Source organism: Eumetopias jubatus, unplaced genomic scaffold (genome assembly GCF_037043125.1).
Source record: "Eumetopias jubatus isolate StellerSeaLion01/CBP00866 unplaced genomic scaffold, mEumJub1_p1.0 scaffold_10, whole genome shotgun sequence".
Classification (NCBI taxonomy): domain Eukaryota; kingdom Metazoa; phylum Chordata; class Mammalia; order Carnivora; family Otariidae; genus Eumetopias; species Eumetopias jubatus.
Genome location: NW_028274816.1, coordinates 33,544,502 through 33,562,692, shown reverse-complemented (window position 1 = coordinate 33,562,692; position 18,191 = coordinate 33,544,502). Strand labels below are relative to the sequence as shown.

At 56.0% G+C, this 18,191-nt stretch overlaps 1 protein-coding gene across 1 annotated transcript in view; it reads right to left on the bottom strand.

Moving 5' to 3' along the window:
- CMIP (c-Maf inducing protein) overlaps nt 1-18,191 on the bottom strand; it is a 227,869-nt gene that overhangs the window by 15,574 nt on the left and 194,104 nt on the right. Inside the window, exons 8-10 of the mRNA XM_028092692.2 lie at nt 16,205-16,308; nt 14,733-14,837; nt 8,590-8,943 (exon numbers count right to left, since the gene is read on the bottom strand). Of these exons, the coding sequence (XP_027948493.1) occupies nt 8,590-8,943; nt 14,733-14,837; nt 16,205-16,308 (563 nt within the window). The remainder of the gene's footprint in view (nt 1-8,589; nt 8,944-14,732; nt 14,838-16,204; nt 16,309-18,191) is intronic.

Below are 18,191 nucleotides of genomic sequence, written 5' to 3'. Positions count from 1 at the left end.
CACACACACACACACGCACAGAGGGAAGACCCTATGAGGATATGGGAAGAAGGCAGCTCACTGCAGGCCCAGGAGAGAGACCCCAGAGGAAACCGACCCTGCCCACGCCATGATTTCATACTTCCAGCTTCCAGAACTGCCAGAAAATAAATGTCTGTTGCCGAAGCCACCTGGTCTGTGTAATTTTGTTGCGGCCGCCCGAGCTGACTAGCAGAGGAGGCTTATGTTGGGAATGCAAAAGCATTCTCATCTTTGACCAGAACTGAGGAGCAAATGTATAGACTCATTCATAAAAAATAATAAACATGTGCTATTTATTTGCAGTTTGGGTCAACCCGCCTGACTTATCAGATGCTTCTCCTCCTATGTCCAGATAACAGTGTTTTAACAAAACAGTCCCTTCGAATGACAGTAGTAACAACGGGGAGAGTTAAGTGAAACGCAACAAAACCCAGCAGCTAGGGCAGCGCCAGCACGTTGTGCCTGCGCTGCATGATGCCAAGAGCTTTACCTCTGTTCACTTACTCCTCACACTGAAGTAACTAAGCTCGGCCCCATTCAACAGGTGAGGAAACCGAGGCTCCGAGAAGTTAACTGTGCAAGGTAACACAGCTGTGGTGGATGAGAAATCAAATCCAGCCTTGCCCTCGCCAGCTCTGACAGGAGGCAGCTGAGGCCTCAGGTGGGACCAGGCACTGGAGGGTCCTGCCCCGACCCCGGCCTGGGATGGACTGTTCGAGAACAGGGACGTTGGCATGAATGACTTGCCAAGCACCCACTGCGTGTCGGGACCGCTGAGACCGTGGGATCAGCCCGACTACCACGAATCTGTGTTACAGGCAGGGAGCGGTTCAGTTACTGGCGAGGTGACCGCAGAGCTGCGCCGCAGAGGGAGGTCCCAGGAAGGGAAGCAATAGCTCCTGGAGGCCGCTGCGGAGTCAGCAGGGCTCCCCCCCATCCCAGCTTCTTGCCCCCGAGGAGGAGCCAGGAGGGTCAGGAGCAGGGGAAGGAACATGTGGGGCATGGCAGCACCTCAGCCTGAGGATGGACGGGCCTTTACCAGGCCCTAGAGTGTTCACATGTGCCCCGCTTAACACTCATAGATGCCCCCCGAGGCCCCGAATTCCGACACCCCATTTTGCAGGACAACAAGGCCCACAGATGTTTCATATTTGTACAAATCATCAGCTAGTACTTTGGATTTGACCTCAGGTGCTTCTGGGGCTGTGACTTCTTCTTGCCCCACCCAGAGGCTATACCTGGTACGGCCCCTGACCTGGGTTCTCCTATCACTCTGGTTTTGGGGACTGTGCTGGAAAGCGAACCCAGAGGTAGCTAGTTCTCACCGACCATCCTAAGCCAGCCAGGCACCTCTGCAGCCTCACACACAGCGGTGGGGCCCCTGGAGCAGCCCCGCCCATGCGGAAGACTTCCGGGTGCCCAGGTGCACGCACACCTTGCTCACAGCCGCCCTGGGAGGGGCCGCCTCTTATCTCTGCACCTGTCGGGCTGGGCACCAGGCCAGGCAGATGGCTGGTGCCCGAGAGAGGCCTGTTGAGCTGCGGACCCAGCACACGCTAGGGAGAGGCAGCGGGGGTCCGGGGTTCACTCCCAAGTCGAAGGGGATGTTGACAAGTGGAACAGCGTGCATCCTCAGCTGCGCACTTGGGCGCGGTCTGACCTGGATCCTGTCTTGGTTGGGGCAGGAAGCTGGATTCTGGCAGGAGCGGGTATCTGAACCCTTCATCCAATGGCCTGTGTTGGGGTGGGTGGTGCTACAGTCGGACCCCTACTGACATCTGGCACTGCCCACAGGAGGGGCCCCGACAATGCCTGGATGGCCTGGGCAGAGGAAAGGACCCTGAATCGTGGGCCTGTGGCACTGGGGCTCCCTTCCATTGAGAATCTGGTGTTTCTCAAGCTTCTTACCACCATCTGCTGGTGCTCCTGTGGCACGCCCCCACCCCTGCCCTGAGGAGCTCTCTCGACATTTGTCCCTGTTGTCCCAATATGCACGTATCTGTTTCCGTGCCGTACGTCTGTACTTTACACCAAAAGACAGTTGAGATCCTCTCATCCCCAGGAACCAGTATGCGCCCCCACCACCAAGGCACTGTTTACATAACCCCCGGGTGACAGCCCTTTCCTGCCCTCCCTTCTTGCAGATACTCCAGTGAGAAAGTGGCAGCCTTCAGAATCCAGCTCCCACCCTGGAAAAGAATTCCCAGAAGCGTCTGGTGGCCTGAGCTAAGTCCTAACAGTGCCACTTGTGGAGGTTTGCGGAGCACTCATGAGGCCGTGCACTGGGCCAAAACTTGCTCATGGACTCCTCAGAATTGGCACTCGAGTTACCTGCCTTACGGTGAGAGTGAGGCCCCACCTGAGTCCAGACAGCTGGGAAGTGGGGAGATGGGATCCACAGCCGGGTCCTTGGACCCCAGTGCCCGAGGCTGGGCATGAGCTCTGTGTGCCAGGTGGCCGGGCCCAGCGAGCCCACAGGCCCACTGGCCTCACGGCAGGATGTGGAGACACCTTTTGACCCCAAACCTATGTGCTTCTTTTTTGGCGGGGGAGTCATTGATTTTTGTGGCAAGCCTGTCTTCCCTCTAAACCCCTCCCCATAAGCCCCCTCACCCTGATTCATGGTTTCCAGAAAAATCTAGAAGTAACAGGAGCAAACACTATAGACAGAGCTTGTTGGGAGCAGAGGCTCTTCCAAATGCACACATGGATCAGCCCCTGCGTCCCTCCGAGAAACCTGCTGATCTGGATGCACTTGCCACCCCCATCCTACAGACGTGAGAACCCTCGGGGTAAGCGCTGGCCCAGGGTCGCACCGCCCCCAGGAGCCTGACCCCAGGAGCCTGACCCCAGGAGCCTGGCCCCCACGTCCACAGGCCCAGGGTCGCACCGCCCCCAGGAGCCTGACCCCAGGAGCCTGGCCCCAGGAGCCTGCCCCCCCACGTCCGCAGGCCCAGGGTCGCACCGCCCCCAGGAGCCTGACCCCAGGAGCCTGGCCCCAGGAGCCTGGCCCCCATGTCTGCAGGCCCAGGGTCGCACCGCCCCCAGGAGCCCGACCCCAGGAGCCTGGCCCCCACGTCCGCAGGCCTGTTCACTGGGCGGCACGACGTCACGTCTCCTGCCCCCACCTACACAGAAGGCCACTTCCCTCTATCGAAAAAGGCACTTACTAGTTTTTCTTTGGCTTAAAAAAAAATAAAACATGTCCTATGTAGAAATGCCACTAAATACAGAAAACCCTGAGGAGACTTTAAATCGCTCCTTATCAGTGGGTATCAGAGGCCACGGAGCCGGGGCCTTCAGGGCAGCAACACAGCCTGGCCTGGGTTCACTCCTGAGCAGAAGGGGACTTCAACGAGCCCATTCCGCACAATGGTGCGTGTTGCCTGCACTCCCCGGGCCCTAAACTCAGGCTCCCCTGCCTCGAGCTAGGCCTCCTGCAGGCTCCATCCTGGCAGTTCACACAGGACTGCGAGTGGGGGACACGGGCACGAAGAGAAAGAGGGCACTGGACATCCTTCCTGCCTCAGCCAGGCCCAGTTCTGAGTCTGCAGTTAGCTCCTGGCCCTGCTCCAAATGCCCGGGCTGACCAGTCTGGGGGTGCAAACTGGTGTGCTGGGCAGAGGCTGGGTGCCAGGGGCTAGCCAAGCCCAAGGGGTGGGGTGTGGGCTGCCCATGGCCAGCAGGGCATCGGCCATGAGCTTCCAGAGAGCAGTGCCAGCCTCAGGGCTGGTCGGCCAGACTGACCTGGGATGGAAGGAAGAACGGCAGCTAGGCTGGGAGAGGCCTGCCCACCCACCCCCGGGGAAGAAGACAGCCAGGCCTGCCCTGCGTTCATGGAGGAAAGGGAGATAAGGCACCTTGAGCATCCCAAAGGCCTCTGATGAGCTGTAGGTGTCAATCACCTCAACACTGAGTCCTCACATTAATGGGGCCAGGCTGGCTCTAGGACTCCCCAGACTTCCCAACGAGCTCAGGGTGGCCGCCAAAGGTCACAGAGCTAATAAGGGGGGAAGCTGGACTCAGTGAGCACAAGGCCCAGGTCTTCAGCCTCATTCTGCATTCCACGGGTGGTTTAGAAGCCAGATGGCTGAGAATCACCTTTCTCCTGCTGTGTTGGGCATGGGTAACACCAGGGACAAGCTGGGCAGGTGAGGAAATGGGGACAGGGTGGTTCCCAGGGTTTGGGGCAGCAGCTTTGGCCTGGCAGACATATGGCATATGCTTGGCGGAACCGTAAGCCAACCTGACAGCTGAGGCCTGAGCCCGAGCTTGAAGCTGTCCCGGGGACAAGATGCTTCCTTCCAGCACACGGTTTCCTCCTGATTCCCAGAACTTCTGCACAATGTGGGGAGAAGGCTGCCCTACCCACAGAACAGCCGCTGACACTGAGCCAGGGGGCAGGTGCGCCGTGCGAGCCTTGAGAAGCCCGAAGTCCCCAGCACACTGGCCGGGGTCAGGCAGGCCTGGCCCTGATAGCTGCACGCACAACAGCACCCACCCCAAACCCCAGCCCTCCCAGGCCACAAGCCGGAGAGCACAAGGCAGTGGCCCCCCGGTGCGGGGGTGTCAGACTCCAGCAATGCTCTGGGACTTGGTCCTGGTCCCTCCCACCCAGCCACCCTCCCTCTCTAGCTCTCAGGCTGTTGGGAGCTGTTTCAGCCATTCCTTGTTGGACAGGGTTTCCAAGCCTCCAAACAATCCCCTGCTCCCGGCACCAAGCCTCTGGTGCTCACAGTGGAGCTGCGGCATCTGGCCGGGACAGTTCTTTACTGAGCAGCACTGTCCTGGGTGATGTAGACGCTTGCCTCCTACATTCTAGTCATGCTGCCCAGTCTTTAGGACAACCCCAAGTCTTGTCCGCATTTTCCCCCGAAGGCCCCTGAGGGACGAGGCATCTTCCAGCTCACCTCCAGCCCAACAAGCCCTCTTTCAAAGAGCGGGTGTTTGTGGGGTGCCTGGGTGGCTCAGTCGTTGAGAGTCTGCCTTCGGCTCAGGTCATGATCCCAGGTCCTGGGATCGAGCCCCGCATCGGGCTCCCTGCTCCGCGGGAAGCCTGCTTCTCCCTCTCCCGCTCCCCCTGCTTGTGCTGCCTCTCTGTCAAATGGATAAATAAAATCTTTAAAAAAAAAATTTCTTAAAAAAAAAAGCGGGTGTTTGCAAAAGATCAAGTAGCCAGATTTGAGCTGGTCAGAAGAGTGGATGTGCCCATCGCTCCCTCAGGATGGCTGCTCTTTTCTCTTCCTGGACAGAAGCCTGACCCCTTGCCGGTGGCCTCCCGTGGGCCAGCAGCCTCCCTTACACCGTCCCACCAAGCAGGCGATGTCACCGCTTTTCGTAGTTGGTGCTGCTCAGATGCAGAGGGACTGAGAGCAGGAGATCCGTCGGCGCCCCCCCCCCCACGCCCTGGCATCTAGCACAGAGCCGGGCCCAGTGCACGTGTGTGGCAAGTGCTTGATAAAGGAAAGCACTTTTCCTAAAGAAATGTGTGAGCTGCACACAGTTGCCTCATAAGCTAAGAGGTGGACTCCAAACTCCTAGAGACCCAAACCTGCTCGGTCTTGCTTCCGAGTCCACATTCTTTCCATCGTACCACCCAGCCTGGGCCTCACAGGGTGATGCTGGCCTGCGATGGGAAGAGTTTTCCTTTTTAAGGGTCTCTGGGGAACTTCTCAGGGCTTATGTTACTTTTCAAAGGTGTCAGATTCCAAGGATGCACAGGCCTCCCTGTGGGAAGGCAACTACTCAGGGACTGTGGGCTGGGCTGCCCACACTCTCGGGGAGTGGCAGTGCCTGCTCTAAGTGGGGCTCCTTTGGCCCCCACAAGGCCCCCCATTCCTCTGTTCTTTCCCTTTTACAAATAACTCTCACTGGCGAGTGCTCCAGGTGGTAAGAGCGGTGCACTCTCACCAAGAACCGGCCCTGGGCCGGCAGTGGAAAGGCCCTACGTCAGGACACCCATTGTACAGACAAGAAAGCTGAGGCCCAGGAGCCAAGAGCACTGCCTCCAGTTACACAGCAGGCTAAGTGAGACGGCCACACATCCTCAATCCCCAGAAAACACACGCTTCTTGCAATGTGAGTGTGCACTGAATGCCATATTGGGGCTTTTTTCCTCTCAAACTGCTGCTATTAAATCAAGGATGCATCTCACTCCCAACAGTATCTTAAAATAGAGAGAACACCGTTATAACCACAAAGTGTAGTAACTCCCACTTGCCCAGGTCTGCGCTTGCGAGGCGTCTATGCCGTGCCAGCACCCAGGGAATGTCCATCTCACGCTCGTGCCTGGACGCAGCTGTGGCTCAGAGAGGACCACGAACTCGCCCAAGGCCACAGGCCACCCCTGGCAACCACGGCCCTGGATCCAGCAGTCCGGCTCTGAATCTGTTGCTTTTTCCAATGTACCGTCCTTTGGAGCTGCTGGGGTTTGTGGGTCCAACGTGTCTGAGGGCCTCTGGTGGGCCAGCGACGCAAGCAGGAAGCAGGGTTCGGGAAGAATTTCTCAAGTCCGAATTATGTCCTGAGCCTCTCCCTCCACCCCAAGATGAAAAAGGCTTCCAGAGGTATAAACCTGCTTTGTGGAAAACACCCGGGCAGGGGTGAGGTGTTACTCTGGGCAGTGGCCAGGAATGCCTCCTGGCTCCCGGTGGCCAGCCCTGGCCTGGGCACCTGACCCCCCCCGCCAACGCCCTGGCAGCAGGCAGGAGGTCTGGAAGCAGACCAGAGAGAACAGAATCCGCATTCGTGAGCATGTTTATGGAGAAGGAAAAAAAATGTGTGTCAACTGCATGATGAAAGGCAAACCGTCAGTGCTTAGTGAGAAATGTGAGTCAGGGCCCAAGCCAGCAGAAGGCCTGGGAGTTCCAGGGGTTTGTGGAGAAAAGCTAGAGGAAGAAACTCTCAAGCCACAAGAAGCCGCTGCATGATGTGGGTGCCTAGAGGAGTGTGTGTGTATGTGCAAGTACATGTGCACGTATGTACCACAGGCCTTGGTTTTCCAGCATGCGGGACACCCCTAGCACCTCCCAAGTCCAGGTCAGCCGCTCACCAGGCAGCCGACACGTGTCGGCTGAGGAGACAAGAGACCCCGGTCGGCTCTGGTTGGTGCCGCACCTGCCTCCACCTTGCAGCCCACGAGTGCACTCTGGGCAACCACACGTTCACGAGAGAGGCAGAGCAGAAGCCGCAGAGCCGGGCAACAAGCGGGACTCGGAGAAGGCCCGGCAACACCGACCAGCCCCAGGAACCAGGCATCGCCCTGCATCGAGGGGCCCTGGTGCCCAGTCATTAGACAGGCACCTTGCACTGGTTAGAGGCAACCACACAGTCACGCCCATAATCCCTCTGAAAAGCCCCCCAGACGCCACCGACTGCGCCTGTAAGTGCCACCTTCCGGACTCAGTCCTGAGAGTAGGCCAGAGCTCCGTCTGCAGAACAGAACTTGTGGGGGCGAGGGGGGGAGGCATCCGCTGGGCTCCCCAGACCATGGGGGCCCCTTCATCTGGGCCCCCAGAAACCAGGTGCACGTGAGTTTGAGATGGATCTGGGTGGTTCAAGTGTGAATGGCAGAACTGGAAAGACCCATGAGGGTCAAATATTAAGATCCTTTTATTCTAGAGTCACAACTGAGGCTTGGGGAGGGGTAGGCATGGGCCTGAAGCACCGAGCTCGGTGAGGCACCAACCAGAGTCCTCAGAGCTCTTCCCACCAGTCAGGCCTGCACGCCACACTCCGTCCCTGCCCACTGGGATGCAGAGAAATACACACAGCATGCAGATGACATGACACAGAAACATAGTCACATGCTGGCTCATGCGCAGATCTACACACATACACACAGAGAAATACACGCGCTCCAAGTTTTGTGCACAAATGCTCATAGCCACACATGAGCACTCATAGCTGCTCATGCACAAAAGCAGCACAAAGCACCCAGACACACTCACACTTGTGCACACACACACACAGGCACTCAAAACACACATATAAGCCCCTTCAGAAAAATCCACATCCACCTCCTATATGCCGACACACACACACACACACACACACACACACACACACTCAGGCAACACACACATGTTGTTATAAGTGCACAGAGCCAAAGTCGCCTGAACACATATATGCACTCACAAACTCAGAATGAGCCCCCCCTGCAAAATATAAAGACATTCACACACTCACAGACACACCTGGGTGCCCGTGGGCTCATGGCCATCCTGGCCTCTGGATGCAGACACGTACATACACGTTCTCAACCTCATGGACACAGCTATATACATTAGGCTCATACACACACCCTGTGCATGTGCCCAGATAAGCAGACACGAACACAGCCTTGTGTGCGCCCCCACATATGCGCACGCAATCACGCACAGAGCTTACATTCACAAACACACCCTAAATGTGTGCCCGCACGCCCTGCATCTGCGTCCTGGGCACCCAGTCACATTTACACACATCTCAAGGGTGCACGCGTACACATGTGTGCACACACGCTCAGCATGCCCACCCGAGTCCCCCCCCCCGCCCCACCGGTGACAGGCCCGCAGAGGGGACACTCACAGCAGCTTGAGGATTTCCACGTAGCAGCCGAGGGTGCGGTCGGCCTGGGGGCCCAGCTCGATGCTCATGGTGCTGCAGGCAGGGCTGACCATGAGGCAGTCGATGAGGTTGGGCTCGCTGTCATTGCCCGCGCTGGCCGTGAGCGCTGGCTTGGCAGTGCTGGTATGCTCCACCTCCACGTGGATCTCGCTGGAGGCCACGACCACCGACTTGAGCCGCGCCTCAGACAGCGTGGCTTCCTGAGACACCAGGTCCGGGCTGGGGTGCAGAAGGCGCAGAGGTAAGGTGGGCTTCCGGTCGCAGGGCTGCTGGCAGCCGTTCCGGATCTCCTTCAGGCTGGGGGAGTTGTCACGGCTGCCGGGAGAGCGGAGGGGGGGCGTGTGAGCACGGATGCCCGCGTGTGGCCGAGCCGTCACACACCCTGCAGCCGGTGGCGGTGCCGGGAGCCAGCGGTGTCCTATCCCACCCCACGAGGGAGGAAACTGAGGCTCAGGCTGGGAGAGTGGTTTGCTCCGGGTCTCAAGACGGGGATAGGCGGAGGTGGCATCCACCCCTAAGTGTCCCTGGTGGGGGAGGGGCGGCCAGGCCTCACCTCTACTGCCCCATCCCTGGCCAGGTGAGAAAGCTCAGCATCCACTCTCCACCTGGAAGCCCACTTCAAAGGGATCCCAAACCCCAGAATTCTAGCCTCCTGCAGTCTGCGGGTCCATCCGGTCCACCCCTGCTCTTGGCTGAACCCCCAGGTACAGCATCTCCAACCACCTGGAGGAACGATGCTTGGTAACAGGGGTTTGCTGAGAAAAGGGCTCCACGGCATCACTGACATCACATCTGTGTGGGAAATGCTGGGCCAAACACACTGAAATTAGGCCTCTATATCGCAGGACTTGTCAGAGCCTTGAGGCTGGCTAAAGCACCTCCTCACTCAGTGGGCGGCTCACTAGAGGGAAGACAATCCCAGAAATGGGCTTCCTTTGTTGGTGTTCCAGCGTGGCACAGCACTGAGGGCTATCACAGACCTCACAGATATTCTGAGACCTCCCGGGAAGGCCAGTATCACCATCACCCTGTTATCAGTGAGCAGACACTCTCAGAGGTCAAATGTCCTACCCTTGATAACATGGCTTATAAGTGGAGGTGGCTGGGATTTGAAATCAGGTCTCTGACTATAAAGCCCTGGCTCTTCACCACCACCGTGGTCCTGTGCAGATCCTCCTCCTCCATGAAGTCTTCCCTGATTTCTTCCACTTGCTACCTTTACACTTCTACCCCTGAACTAGAGCTTTCCACCCCTGGCTGGATACTGCTACCCCTTGTGGGCACTTCTGAACATCCTGAAGCCCAATTTGATTAGAATCTCTGGGTTGGGGTCCAGATACCAGTAACTTTCCGGGCTCCCTGTGTGTGCGGTCAAGGTTGAGTCCACTGCTCCAAGGGACTCCGAGCATGATAGCATGATCACAAACAGCTGCTGATCCAGGCCCTCCCTAAATGTGCCACATACATGTGCCCTGTGCTTGCAAAGAGATGTACACATTCCTTGTGCACAAGGACTGGGTTGAGCACAGATTTCAGGTACAATGCACCTGGAGGGCCCGAATTTCTCCACGTGCCACAAGCCAGGCCTCAGCTGAACCCACCAAAGATGTTTAATAAATACACTTTAAACTTTGCTGGGGAAGAACAAAACCCATCAATTAAAGTCCGAGAATTCAATGGCTGATGGAAAAATGTGTGTGGTCTGGGGTGAGGTTGTGGGGGGGAGGGGCAGTGTAACTATCTCCATGGGTTCAGAGCTAATTTGCTACCCAAATACTCAACACTCCATTTCCCCTTGTTTGCCTCTGCTGGGATTTAGGAGTGGATTTTCAAGGCTGTTTGGCTCAGATCGGGTGATTTTCCAGCGAGCTATGCTAACCTGGGTCAAGTTGTCTGTTCTTCTGTAAGTACATCATGTACCCACCGAGAGCACTGTGGACAGGCCCGGAGGACATGGGGCTTTATCTTCCAGGGACTGACCACCACTATGGGATGGACTTGAGCCTGGCAAAGGTCCCCCAGCATTGCAGCCCTTACGATGACTTCCAGGAGGAACTAATAGGAAACTACTCTGGGCTCCAAGGGGGCTGTGCTGCTCTGAGCTGGGAGCTGGGACAGGCCTCTGCAGGAAGCAGCAGGACCTGCCTCGCCCTCCCCAGGCCTCCACCCTGGGCACCTGGTTGCAATCCGCTCAAGGTCACACTTGCCCTCCTCCAGTCCATCCTCCATGTAGCAGAAGCCAGGGGGGAATTTGGAAACTGACAGCTCATCAAGTCCCCTTGTAGTCTACTTAAAACCTATCGGTGACCCCAGTGCTCTCAGAATAAACACTCCAGAACTGAAACACAGGGCCCGCTCTGCCACTCAAAGCGTGGTCCCCAGGCAGCAGCACCAGCATGCCTGGGAGGCTGGAAGCCAAGCAGAGTCTCAGGCCCCGGCCTAGCCCTGCTGAATCGGAATGTGCTCAGCACAGGAAGCTAGAGCTGCTCAGCTGTACTAGTCCCCCCATGGCCTGGCTGGGCTGCTGTCCTCCCCAACTCCATCTTCGCTTCTCTTCCCCTCACTCTGCTCTCACATTGTTTCCCTCCTTCCTCCCCTGCAGCAGCCTTTATCGAGGAGCAGAGCGCCTGTGGATGCTGCAAAGAACGCGAATTCCTGGGCCCACCTGGGAAGTGCCATGTCCAGGGGATTCTGAAGCAGGTGTTTAAGGACCAGAGATGGAAAAGGTGACTAATGCCGACCCCATCCGCACCCCTGGGCCTTTGCATGTGCTGTTTCCTCTGCCTAAATCACCTTGTCCTGCCTCCTGCCTTGCCAACAGCCAGGAGCTCTCAACTTAAATATCACCTCTGTGAAGGATCCCTTCCTCACCTCCCCCCAGAGCAGGAGTTCTCAACTCTGGCCACACACTCGACTTGCCTGGGAAGTTTAAAATGAAAAAAGAACAAGAGCAAAAAAAGCCAAAACCCAAACCAAAACCAAAACAAACCAATGCCAGGCAGGGCCCTCCCAATCAGATCCGAATTACAGTGGATGGGGCCCGGGCACCCCTTTTTTTCTTTAAGATATAACCAGTGTTATGCTGATGCAACAAGAACTTGCCAGAAAAAAAGAGCCCCGGCTGCAGCATTTGCCAGTGTCCTTGGTGAGAATACGCCCACCACGACTGAACCCAAACTATCAAGGTGCCATCAGGGACTATGGAATTGGGAAGTGACACGCTTCCAAATGCAACAGGACTCCAGCACACCCCGGACAGTGAAGCACGTCAACCTCAGGCGCCGAGCTTCGTGAACTTTTACTTGTGTGACACCCAGCCGCCAGATCAGGATTCCTGCACCTCGGCACTACTGACGCTTGGGGCCAGATCAGTCTCTGTAGGGGCTGCCCGGACACGGTAGCATGCTTCGCAGCATTTCCGACTTCTCCCGGCTGGACGCCAGCAGCAGCCCCCCTCCCGCCCAGGCTATGGCAACCCAAAAGGTCTCCAGACATTGCCACACACCCGTGGGGCTCCAAACTGCTCCCAGCTGAGCGCCACTGACCTAGAGCAAGATGGGAAACGTTTCTAGGAACCCAGAGGCTTCTCTCGTGCCCTTCCACCTAACATCCCACCCCAAAGGGGGCCGCCCTTCTGGCCCCCATGACCACACATTCCTTTTGCCTATTCCTGAAATTCCAGGAAAAAGAATCACACTTCATGTATCTTTTGGGTCTGGCTTCTTTTGCCCAGTTTGCCCTTTGTGAGATTTATTCATTGTTCGTCGCTCTCGTTCATCCACTCCTGCTGCTCTATAGCATGCCTTTGTGTGGACAGACCCCAACTGTCCATCAATTCTCCTGTCGTAGGACATCGGAGTGGAGGCAGATTTTAGTTAGGGGCTGTTACAAATAACGCTGCTAGAATATTCCGGTACGTGTCTTCTGATGAATGTCCCCAAAGCTATGAGCAGCTGGGTCACAGGGTACATGTGTGCTTAGCTGATGTTCTGATTTTGTAAACCCTTCCCAAGTGATGGAAAGGTTGAAACTCCCTGACACAGACCACGCTCCCTCACTACTCCTCCATCTCCTGCTACACCGTCCGCTCTGGGAGGGCAAGGGCTCCATGTAACCGGTTCACCTTTGTGCCCTCGGCACCTGGTACATAATGAGCTGTCATCAGACGAGGGCTGAGAGGGTGAGAAGGATGAAAGCTGGTTGTTCCCGTCCCCAGGCCCCTGTCTGTGCAACAGTGTGCGCAGTTCCTAATTCTGGTCCTTTCCACCTCTACCCTTCTCCTGGGGTGGGTGTTGGCAGAGAGATTTCCAGAGTTCTTCTGCTTCCTGCTCCTGAGTCAGGAAAACCTGCTCCAGGGCACCTGGGCAGGGCTTTGAGGACACAGAGGGAAAATTCTGGGAGGTGCTGTTTCCTGCTCCTGCCCCCTCCCAATCTCAGGCCAGGCATCCACCAAGCAGGCCCTGGGAGGCCGAGATGAGTCACGGGCCTCGGGAGGAAAGGGAGCCTGAGAATGTGTGACAGTCCGAATGGCTTCCCTGCTTGCTAGGGTGGCCTGAGTTAGAAATGCATGCTGACCGGCTCCGGAGCTACAGTGTGGGAGGCCAAGGGCAAGTGACCGTCCCTGCCCACAGGGATGCTGGGATGGTTGTACTAGCCAAGTGCTACCCTTTGACCTGCTGCTGCTTCTTTTTTTTTTTTGTTTCTTTTGCTTTTAACATAACATGCTGTAGGGCACAGAACAAGCACTTACAAATGCCCTGCATGACATCTTCATGTTCTGGCCCCAGGGGTTCTATTACCTCCTTCTGAACGGGGAAATGATTTAAGAATGGACAGGTCCCAGTTGAATATCAGGACCTAGGACTACGGATATTAAAAATAGTAATCCTCCCTTCTCAAGTCCTGTCATGAGAAAATATGCCCTTAATGAGCTTTTGTGGCCCCTTCCCCAAGACCTCAAAGTACAGTGTTTGTTTTAGAAGCTTCATTTGTGCAGATTTTCTGCGTGTCAGAATGTTCCACCGCCTTCTCTCTAAGGACAGTAGCTCTAGCTACACACATTTTGGTCCCCTGGGAGTTGTGCAGTGTACCACCAGAACAACTGGACAGGAGAGCTACAGCAGATGCTACCTGGTCCTGCGCATCACATCCTCTCTAATGACCCCAGGGGTCACTGTATAAAGTTCTACACAAACTAGTGGCAACTGCATCACTCTGCATCCCAGGAGTGAACCTCAGTCAGGAAAGAATGGAAGCTGGTAAGTACCTACCCCAGTGCCATCATCCCTCAGGGGAATGGCTCAAACATGTTCCACACAGGCTCCTGGGGGGGGGGGGGGTCCCAGTGGGGAATGTGCAGGTGCCTGCAGTGGTCACCAGACCTACTGGCTGTCCTCCCTTCTTGGGTCCCCTCCCCGAGCTTCCTCAGGTTACATCCTTAATAAGCTGCTTGCCCCCAAACCCTGGAGGACCCAAGGCAGTGGCCCTGCCATGCCCTCTTCTGGCCACGCACTAGCATATGGCTCCAGTTTCTTGTTTTCTCAGCCTTTCCCCATCTGACTCGATCCTGCGTATCGTACGCCATCTCCCCCAGTAGCACCTGAAACCGTGCCTGACACGCACAGGCGCTCAAGGAATCCATGCGCACCACGGGCAAAATGAAATTCTGCCGATGAAGACAAGGGAGAAAACCTCCTGCTAGCCCTTGTGCACACGCACGGACACGCACACTCACCCCCCCCCCACGCACACCTGCACCTGTGTGCACGCATGCTCTCTCTCACACAAGCCCCAATGTATCACACGCACCAGGTGGTGAGAAATCTTCAGAATCAAACACTTGCTCCTAAAGCCAAGGCAACACAACAGCCTCGCAGTTGCTAGTGTTGATTCACAGTGTTTGCTTTTCCAGTAACATCGCTAGGTTCGGGGCCGGGAATCGGGTGAGTGCACGGGCTCAGCAAACACCCTGGAGGCAGTCCCAGCAAACGCCACTCCACCTGCCTGGCTTGGCCAAGGTACAAGCCGCCCTCCCCGGTGACTCGGCCCTTCGCAGTCACCATCCCAAGGTGGTAGCGGGCTCTCCTGGGGGCAGCAGGGCTGACCTGTTGATGAACTCTTCATAGCAGGAGTAGATGGCAGCCAGGCACACGGCCACCAGGTTGGGCAGGACCCGGGGGTGGGGGCAGTGCCCCGTGGGGCCGTGCATGCTGGAAGAGAGCAGAGCACAGGGTGAGCAGGCCGCTGAAGAAGCGGCGCCCACGCAGGGAGGCGGGTGGGGGGCGGGGTGGAGCCCTCCTCAATGGGTTAGGAGAACGACCCAGTTTTCTAATTCACGGAAAGACTTAGCATACGGTAGTCAGATATCCCAGGATAGTCATATTTATGCCTGGGGGTTCTGGAATAATAATTCATAATACCACATTTCAGTCTCAAAAGTGGCCTGCCTTGAAAGAAAAACGATTATGGTCACCCTGGCCCAGCACATGGCCCGGGACACATTTGCTAAGTCCTCCCTGAATGCCAGCTATTGTTATTCATTATGGCCATCGCTGTGCCTCAGTTTTCTCGTCTGTAAAATGGGGACCAATACCGCTACTCCGGAGCTGTCTGGAGCCTGGGAATAATATCTGTAACACTCCTGGAAAATCACTGTGGCCACTGATAAGAGAAGCCTAACCTGAAAAAATTTTACAAACCGTAACTGGGTACTTTAAAGGGACCCTGAAGTCACCAGGGCTCCAGCAGAGGGATACTTCCTTGGGATTTAGAAATGCTTTGTGAGTTCTAAGTGAGTATACTTAGGACACACATAAGCTTCAAAACCAGCTAAAACCGGCTCTTTTGATTTTCTTAAAAAATGAGAAGAGTCATGACAGTGATCGCTGACATCTGCATCGTGCTGACACAGTTCCTAGTGTTTATGGGTATTAGCTCACTGAACCTGCACATTAACCAGATGAAGCGAGTACTATGGTTCTCATTTTCCAGATAAGGAGACAGAGGCACAGAAAGAAAATTTTAAAATCAAAGAAAAAGCAAGCCCTCTCCTCCAAAACACCAGAAGTGAGTAAGAACCAGAAGATCTGGTTTCCTCTTGCCCGAGTTTGGGAGGTGGTTGTTCAAGTCCTCCCCATGATGAACCTCTGGGGCCAGCAGGGCACTATCCCCTGACGCACTCAGCACTTGTAAACCAAAGGTGTGGAAGGTGTGGGACCCATGGAAACAATCCTATTATTTAGAACTGGTACCATTTCCTGAGTTTCTACTGTGTGTCAGGTACTGTGCTAGCGGCTTCCTCATGTATCACCTTATTTAATTATACAACAACCCCTGTGGACAGTGGAGTAAACAGGACCAGAGAGGTACAGCAACTGGCTCAATGTCATACAGCTAGTAAGCGTCTCAGACCACATGGGGTCGGGAGGACCCACGTGACCCCTGTAGAAGACGAGATGCTTGGGGCCTTTGAATACAAGTGGCTTCTCTCTGGGCATCAGTGGCATGAGCAGTTCTGGGGTGGAGACGAGAGTTGGCTGGTAGACAAGGTGGGAGGGGGTCCAGCTGGGAGACCCACCTTTGAATGAACTTCTTCACCACTTCCATCCCCGCGTTGAGCTCGTTCAAGGCGAGGATGTACTCCTGAGTAAACAGCCTCAGTCGTGGGCACTTCCCAAAGTCCTGCAGAGAGAGCAGAGGGAGAAGCTGGGAGAGGCTGCAGAGAAGGCCAGGATCCCAGAAGGGGCAACGGGACCCGCTCTGCCCATAGCTGTTGGTGTGGAAGGCAACGGGAAGACACCAGCCAACGCCTCTTTCTAGAAAGCACACGTTTTTCACTTCAAGAACCTGGCCTCATCACACTCTTGCTTACACCCTTCAATGGCTGCCCTGTTTCTTCTCCTGAGCAAGAGGGCAGGAAGGAGGTACAAGAACCAGACATGGCCCCAGGGTGAAGCTGGTTCCCAGCCATGGGCTCCTCAGATGGCTCCCTCCTGCTCTAGGCTGACCCCAGCCACCCACTGGATTCCAGAAAATACTTAAGGAGCATTTGAGGACCTCATTCTTTTAGTTGTAGAAAAAGCTACCCCTCATATGGCACATGGAATCAAAAAGGCAGATGAGACAGACGGACAAGCTTGAAAAAAAGCTAGCTGGACAGGTAATTGTGTGTGAGAGATGTGGGGTGTGGGGTGTGTGTGAGAGAGAGAGACATGGAGTGTGGGAGAAGGGGTGTGTATGTGTGCGTAAGAGATGTGGGGTGTGCGAGAGTATGTGTGAGAGACGTAGGGTGTGGGAGGAGGTGTGTCTTTATGAGAGACATGGGGTGTGGGAGATGGTGTGTGTGAGAGATGTGGGGTGTGGGAGGAAATACGTGTTTATGTGTGAGAGACATGGAGTGTGGGGGGAGGGGCGTGTGTGTAAGAGATGTGGGGTGTGTGAGAGACATAGGGTTTGGAGGAGGTGTGTGTGTATGAGAGACATGGTGTGGGAGTGTGTATATGTGAGAGATGTGGGGTGGGGGACGAGGTGTGTGTGTGTGTGAGAGACAGGTGGGGTGTGAGAGTGTGTGTGTGAGAGACGGGTGTGGGAGGAGGTATGTGTGTATGTGAGACATGGGGTGTGGGACGAGGTGTGTGTGAGAGGTATGGGTGTGGGAGGTTATGTGTGAGAGATGTAGAGTGTTGGAGGAGGTGTGTGTGTGTGAGAGATGTGAGGTGTGGGAGGAGGTGTGTGTGAGAGACGTGGGGTGTGGGAGCGTGTGAGAGGTATGGGGTGTGGGAGGGTCTGTGTGAGAGATGTAGAGTGTGCGAGGAGGGGTGTGTGTGTGTGAGAGAGAGAGATCTGGGGTGTGCGAGGAGGTGTGTGTGAGAGACATGTGGTGCGGGAGGAGGTGTGTGTGAGAGACATATCGTGTGTGTGTGTGTGAGGCTTAGGGCCTGGGAATGGAGGTGTGTGCCCTGGACAGTGAGTGGCTGGTGTGTGTCTGGGAGTCCGTGTGAAAGGGGCGCAGGCAGGAGGGAGGAGAGGGTAAATCTGCTCAATGTTAGGGAAAGGCCCCAGCCCCCAGGGGCGAGGACGTCTCCATCCACCAGCTCAGCCTGAGTCCCCGCAACTCACTTCAGCTGATGACTAACTAAGGGGCACTGAGCAAGGACAGAGGGACTCCTCCCTGCTCCAGTGAGTGGCATCACTGGACACTTCTGTTTTCTTCGCTTCCCCAACACAGCACATCAACGGGGCAGGTGACAGAGTTCAGCTGAGTGGAGAGGCACATCTCCTTGGTGGCTGCTGGCGCAGGGGCTTGTCAGGAGAGGAGACATGATAGCCAGGAAAGGAGCCGTGTCCGTTCCCACGTTCACAGTAGGGGCCTGGAGGGGTGAGGCCTGCCGGGACAGCAGTTCTATTCATGGACTTCTAAACCTGTGGCCTGGGTTGTGAACAGTCAGAAAGGGCGTGAGGTGTGGTGTGTGAGGAGGGTGACCAGCCAGACATCAGAGGCAAGAGTCACATCTCCAAACTCGTCTGCCCTCTTCCTGCCCCCACTGAGTGGAACCCACTCCGTG